General features: G+C 37.9%; 2 protein-coding genes across 2 annotated transcripts; both read left to right on the forward strand.

Annotated features, from left to right (window-relative positions):
* Positions 1 to 1,156: 1,156 nt before the first annotated feature.
* LOC106321432 (RING-H2 finger protein ATL80) lies at positions 1,157 to 1,887 on the forward strand. The gene has a single exon (XM_013759698.1). The coding sequence runs from the start codon at positions 1,165 to 1,167 to the stop codon at positions 1,750 to 1,752; it is 588 nt and encodes a 195-aa protein (XP_013615152.1). The 5' UTR covers positions 1,157 to 1,164; the 3' UTR covers positions 1,753 to 1,887.
* A 1,073-nt stretch (positions 1,888 to 2,960) lies between these two features.
* LOC106321431 lies at positions 2,961 to 5,411 on the forward strand. Its single transcript, XM_013759697.1, has 3 exons — positions 2,961 to 4,027; positions 4,600 to 4,680; positions 4,793 to 5,411. The coding sequence occupies exons 1-3, from the start codon at positions 2,961 to 2,963 to the stop codon at positions 5,280 to 5,282; spliced, it is 1,638 nt and encodes a 545-aa protein (XP_013615151.1). The 3' UTR covers positions 5,283 to 5,411.
* Positions 5,412 to 6,937: the final 1,526 nt, after the last annotated feature.

Here is a 6,937-nt window from a genome sequence, read left to right on the forward strand (position 1 = left end):
AATTTCACGAGGATTAGTTTTCATCGTTAAATTTCCTTGCTAAAACTCTGTTTTCTTGTAGTGGAAGACCGTTACACGGTGAGCCACATGGTGACGCCCTGGCATCGTCCATGCTCATTTCGGTCTCTAGTCTGAACCACTTCGGTGGGGCCAGGATACTCGGTTAAAAAAAAAAAAAAAAAAAATCAACTTTCTTTTTGGACATCAGACTCTATTATTAAACTTTTAATTAGTATTTTTCATTGTTGCATGCATTTTACAACCATCCATGGATTTTTATTTATTTTTCGGTCAAGAGAACAATCACCTTTTCAGTTTGAATGGACCATGTGAAGAGAAAAAATATATACCCAAATTCGGTCTTAATAAATATAAATGAGGTGTTTCCATATATTATAACTGTCTAAGCTTAGTTTAGTTCAAAAAGCAATGAACAAAATACACTTAAGTTACGTTTAACTTAATCAAACGCGATAATTAACAATTACTTTGTCACGTTTCTCTGTGACAATATGAGTGTTTCTACGAGTAAAAGGCAGGAAATTATAGAAATTAGAGAAATTGACTAAAGAATCTTCGGACGTTATTGTTCCTGTGCGCCATCATCCATGAACCGAACTTGTTACAATAAACATGGGTTACACACCACATGCATACGGTATCTAGTACAAAGAAAATCCGTACAGCATTTTTCTGAGACCTTCGAAAACATTTACTTATGTCAAATATTTCATTTTCTGTTCTACAAAAGATTATGATATAATATTTAAAACGAACATTCACGACCAAATTCAGTAATTCACCATTCGTTCGAATTAATGGATTTGAGCTTAATTAATTAATACAGTTAATAATCATAAATGATCAACTTATCAGTACGGATAAGTAGATTATGAAAAAGATTTCAAAGCCAAAAATAAATAAACACTAACTATATTCATTAAACTTGGACAGAACGTAACAAATGTAAACTATCAAAGTAATAATTATTTTAAATCAAAAAAAGGCTCTATTGTATTGTAAATTATCGAAATAACCTTACCCGGTCGCTCTATAAAGCTATGGGCCTCTTGGCCTCTCCAAAAACCTCTCAGACTCAAATCAAATCTTTCTTTTTTTTCAAAATTCTAATTTTTAAACAACGAAACTAAACAAAACAAAAAAATGGTGCGCCTTCTCTTCCGTCTACTCGGAGAATCTAATACTCCGTCGTCCGTGGCGGCCACCTCCACCGTCACGTTGAATTCCGATCTCGTCATCATCCTCGCTGCTCTCCTCTGCGCCCTGATCTGTGTTCTCGGTCTAATCGCTGTTTCTCGATGCGTCTGGCTCCGTCGTCTCGCCGCCGGTAACAGATCCTCCTCCGGCGGTTCCGGTCAATCTCCACCACCGCAGGTAGCAGCGGCGAACAAAGGACTGAAGAAGAAAGTGCTCCAGTCTCTCCCCAAGCTGACTTTCTCGCCGGAATCACCCTCGTCGGAGAAATTCGCCGAGTGCGCGATCTGTCTGACGGAGTTCACCGCCGGCGACGAGCTCCGGGTTTTGCCGCAGTGTGGTCACGGGTTCCACTTGTCTTGCATTGACACGTGGCTCGGGTCTCACTCGTCTTGCCCTTCTTGCCGTCAGATCTTGGTGGTTGCCAGGTGTCATAAGTGTGGCGGGTTGCCCGGTAGCTCCAGCTCCGGGTCTGAACCTGAAATCGTGATCCGAATTAAGCAAGGCGAAGATGATCCTAGCTCCTACTTGCCCTGATTCGTTTTGTTCCTTCTTCGTATGTTAGATATCTTTTACTATAATTTAATGCAGATTAGTGGATAGTGTTTATTCTCTTAATATGTACATTTTTATTGTAATTTGTAAATGTTGTATTAAATTGAAATTTAGCAATTTGCGTCTAATCCTTTTTTGCTACTTTGAGTTTACGGGTACTTTTACGACCTACTGGAAGTTGATAATTTGATCTCACCGAATCGTCTCATTTGTGTTTAAGTTTGTGATTTTTTTTTCCCATGAAAATTGATATGTTTTCTTTCTCAAAAAAGATAAAAGAAGAAAACTGATCTGTTTTAGTTTTATGCACTGTATATTAGTTTTATGCATAAACCTACCCAGTCGAATTTGAATAAGGTTTTCGGATTTTCGTGTTAAGCAATCTACTAACCTTATTCGTGTTTTTGTTTTGTTTTTGGTATTAATGGTATGTGTTCGATTTCAGATCGAACTGGGAAAATGCCCAGAACAAGAAAATGCCATTAACCCGAGAACTTACATAAATCAAAATCAAAACATACAAACATACAGTAGTTCTCGGCATTGATTCTTTGGCCCATACAACTTTTCGTGCCTGAACAAGTTTTAGAGTCTAAATCCTTAATTCTTTGGTTCATCTTTCTCGCATGTGTGAAAGTTTCAGAGTCTAAGCTCTCAACTCTTTAAGTCATTTTTTTCGTTTTCACATTTAGTAGTTCTCGGATCAAAAGCCATCGAGTTTGAGGATCAAAAGCCACCAAGTTTGTGGATCAAAAAATTAAAACCGTCTCCATGTGTTTATCGCCTAGTAGGTGTGCAATTTACAAATTCATACTTAGACTTACACATTCCCGCTACTATCTTAAACTGACCCAAATTCATAAACGACAATTTTATATGTTTCTAATATGTTTGAATATATTATAAATTAATTTTCATGAAACATAGGGTGCAACACTAGCAGCTAGGTTTCAACCACAAAAAACCAGAAAAATTGTGTTTCATGTACAAAATTAAAATAATTCTAAGAACAAATCTTATGCTAGAGACATTATTAAAACATATTGTAAAAAGGAAAAGCTCTCTAACTTCGGTCCGGTTCATTTTTACATATATAATATATGTTTCAACATTTAAATCCTACAAACAATCAATTCCTTATAAATACTGCATGAGAATGTTGATCTAGATACGCGGAGACCATCTTATGTATGAGACCAAGCCGGTTAGGCGCTGAGGACAAGTGGGTGTGGACACTTAACAACTCAGGAGCCTACTCAACAAAGTCTGGATACTATGAGGCTGTTAAACAACAAAACCAAGAGGGAGAACAACATGGCATAATCCAAGGCAATCAACAAAACCGACTGCACAACTTCAACTGGAACAAGCATATCTGGTCGGTAAAAACGGCGCCAAAAATACAGGTCTTTCTTTGGAAGATTATACAGGATGCATTACCTTTAGGAATGGCGCTGCAGAGGAGGGGAATCTTATCACATCCAGTGACTTGTGCGCGATGTGGAGCTCCGGAGTCAGCCGATCACTTGTTCTTACACTGTAGGTTCGCGAGACAAGTTTGGGATAATATCCCACTCACGAGAACTATAGACATCGGAACGAACTCCACTTTTGACCAATGCCTGGCAGCCTCACATGATCTGGTATGCCTCCCTCCGACGGGAGTGTCGGGCAACATTTTCTCTTGGGTATGCTGGTGCATATGGACAGCAAGGAACCTCCTGGTCTTCGAGGACAGAACACTAGACGCTAAGGACATCAGCTGCACCTCCATTAAACTTGCGCGAGAATGGCAGGAGGCCCAAGCACACAAACCTCTCCCGGCACACAACTTAGGAGGCAACAACTCTCATATACGGGAGCTCACATCGATGACTGTTTCTACTCTGTTCACAGACGCGGCATGGAAAGCCCAAGATAGAACTGCAGGATGCGGCTGGATTATACATAATCCACAAGAGAGAGAAACAACGAGTGGCACATCGACTGAACTCTGTGTCGCATCACCTTTGATGGCGGAAGCCTTGGCTGTTCGCGAAGCCCTGCTGCACGCAAAGGCCCTCCATCTCTCCAATATCTGCCTCAAATCAGATAACCAAGTGCTTGTCAAAGCACTAAACTCGAAGCAACATCCGGTGGAACTCTACGGAATCAACTTGGATATCGAGAACCTATCCTCCTCGTTTTGTTCTATTTCTTTTGTCCATGTCTCTAGGAATTTGAATTCTGCTGCAGATGCTTTAGCAAAGTCTGCCATGTACTACTTGAACCCTTAGCTTTGAGCTTTTATGAAATATTTGGTTGAAAAAAAAAAAACTTTATTGTATTAAATTGATCGATTTAATAGTTCTTTTCTTTACCTATAGAATTATATGAATCATTCCTTTCTTCTTATTGTTTTCATCTTTAGCTTTATCTTTTTTTTTTGGTTTGGAGATCCTTCACAAACCGTTACTCGCAAGCTCCTTAAGCTTACTTCTTGTCGAAAAAGGGTTTGATATAGATGCATTATTAGCATGCTATATATATGTATAAATGTGTGTCTATATATAATTTGTGTTCTTGATTGGCCGTGTGGTCATTTTATAGAGTAACACAATGACGTCAAAAACGATTTTAAGCTTAATTTGGGTATAAATTTATAATACTGACAATTTTCTGAATAACCCGTTAGTGTAACGCCATTACCCTAATTCCGTTATTTTGGTTCACACACGGCCATCTTATGTCATATCTTTTCTTCATTGTTGACGTATAGAAATCTAGGGTTGTACCTATGATTTAATATTTGATTTATTTTAAATCTTTGAGATTGAAACTTTAATGTAGGAAACACATTATGTTCATGTGCTGTGGAAACTGCAATCATATCTCGGTATGCTTCTTCTCTCGCAGAAGTGCTTCAGGAGGGTTAGTCGTTGCGGTCTGCGCTAACTATATGAGTTTTCGGTTGAATGAGTGTACACGGTCACGGTGGATCGGGTTTGGATACGGAGTTCTTCAGATCTGCTTTCGCATGAAGGTTTAATTCTCTCGTGCCGTCGGATATTCTTGTTCTCGGTCTAATCGCTGTTTCTCGATGCGTCTGGCTCCGTCGTCTCGCCGCCGGTAACAGATCCTCCTCCGGCGGTTCCGGTCAATCTCCACCACCGCAGGTAGCAGCGGCGAACAAAGGACTGAAGAAGAAAGTGCTCCAGTCTCTCCCCAAGCTGACTTTCTCGCCGGAATCACCCTCGTCGGAGAAATTCGCCGAGTGCGCGATCTGTCTGACGGAGTTCACCGCCGGCGACGAGCTCCGGGTTTTGCCGCAGTGTGGTCACGGGTTCCACTTGTCTTGCATTGACACGTGGCTCGGGTCTCACTCGTCTTGCCCTTCTTGCCGTCAGATCTTGGTTGTTGCCAGGTGTCATAAGTGTGGCGGGTTGCCCGGTAGCTCCAGCTCCGGGTCTGAACCTGAAATCGTGATCCGAATTAAGCAAGGCGAAGATGATCCTAACTCCTCCTTGCCCTAAATTTCTTTTTAGTTTCTTCGTGTGTTAGATAACTCCATAATTTAAAGCAGGTCATTTTTAGTGGACACTGTTTACTCCCTTAATGTATAATGTTTATTGTAACTTGTAAATGTTGTATGAAATTAAAATTTTACGATTTGAATTTAACATTTTTATTTAAGAGTTTGATTGGTTGGATACAAATACAAGTGCGGTTTGCCCGGTAGCTCTAGCTCCCGACCTGAACCCGAACCCGAAATTGTGATCCGAATTAAGCAAGGCGAAGATGATCCTAACTCCTCCTTGCCCTAAATTTCTTTTTAGTTTCTTCGTGTGTTAGATAACTCCATAATTTAAAGCAGGTCATTTTTAGTGGACACTGTTTACTCCCTTAATGTATAATGTTTATTGTAACTTGTAAATGTTGTATGAAATTAAAATTTTACGATTTGAATTTAACATTTTTATTTAAGAGTTTGATTGGTTGGATACAAATACAAGTGATTAAACATTTGATAACGATCACACAATATGTTTCTACTCTTTTTGTATCGTTTTAAACTTTTCAAAATCACAAGATTTTCAAAAAAGTCATGTCTCCCTTTATAAATAACCTTCGAGCGTTTCTTCCTAACTATGGGAGTATACCCTGAAAATGGGAAAGAAAATCTTGCCAATATGCATGATACAAATGGTATGTAATGTTTTGGCTAAGTTTCACCTCCATGCTATTATAAAGCAGAAATCAAATAACTATCGTATTTCTTTAACTTTTTCAAAAGTTTTAGGGGTTATATAGTCTTATGAAATTTCGGGAGCACGAGCCTGTGATCCACTAAATAAGATGAATCTTATAAATTGTGTATTACTGCAGTGAATTTTGAACAAGAAAAACGTTAAAAATGTAAATCCAAACCATCCCTCATACTTGACGTCTCCTTGCTTCTACAACTATATCGTATTATAGAATTAGTCAAAATGACAATTGAAATATAATACAACTGAATATACTTAACTATAAGGATAGTATATATAACTGAAAGAATCAATATGACTCCAAGAAATCCTTTTATTTGTCTTCTAGCTTTTTGAATTCTGACCTAACAAATAGATTGCAATATTATCCCACATATATTTAGAGTTTAGGTATAATGCTTAAATTTTTTGTAGATTTATAAATTGATGGTTTAGTTTACATTATTTTTTGTAACACTGATTCAATTACTTAGATTGAATATTATTCGTTTCTTATGTGAGCCATTGAATTAAATACGGCAAATGGTCCACCATGTAATCCCATCACAAGCATTTCCACTACGGAAAAAGTGCGCCCTTGTGCTTGGTGCTGTTAACCATATTATATACATATTTATATTGTAATTTAATCCATTTTTATTTCAACAAAAACTACGACCATTAACCAGAGGTGCAACAAAAATTTACGACCATTAACCTAAAGTTCAATTTATAGTGGAAACTGAGAAAAATATATTTTATTGAATAGTCATGCATGAGAATAATTAATTAAATTTACTAAAAATCATACGTTATCACAAACATAAAATAATCAGTATAATAAACAAATTATTGACATGGCCATTTTTTGTAGGGGATTAGAAATTGGGCTTCTTGCAAAAGTGACTCAAAACTTGGAGTCAAACAGAAAACTAACCTTT

This window comes from Brassica oleracea, unplaced genomic scaffold, assembly GCF_000695525.1.
Source record: "Brassica oleracea var. oleracea cultivar TO1000 unplaced genomic scaffold, BOL UnpScaffold01640, whole genome shotgun sequence".
Lineage (NCBI taxonomy): Eukaryota > Viridiplantae > Streptophyta > Magnoliopsida > Brassicales > Brassicaceae > Brassica > Brassica oleracea.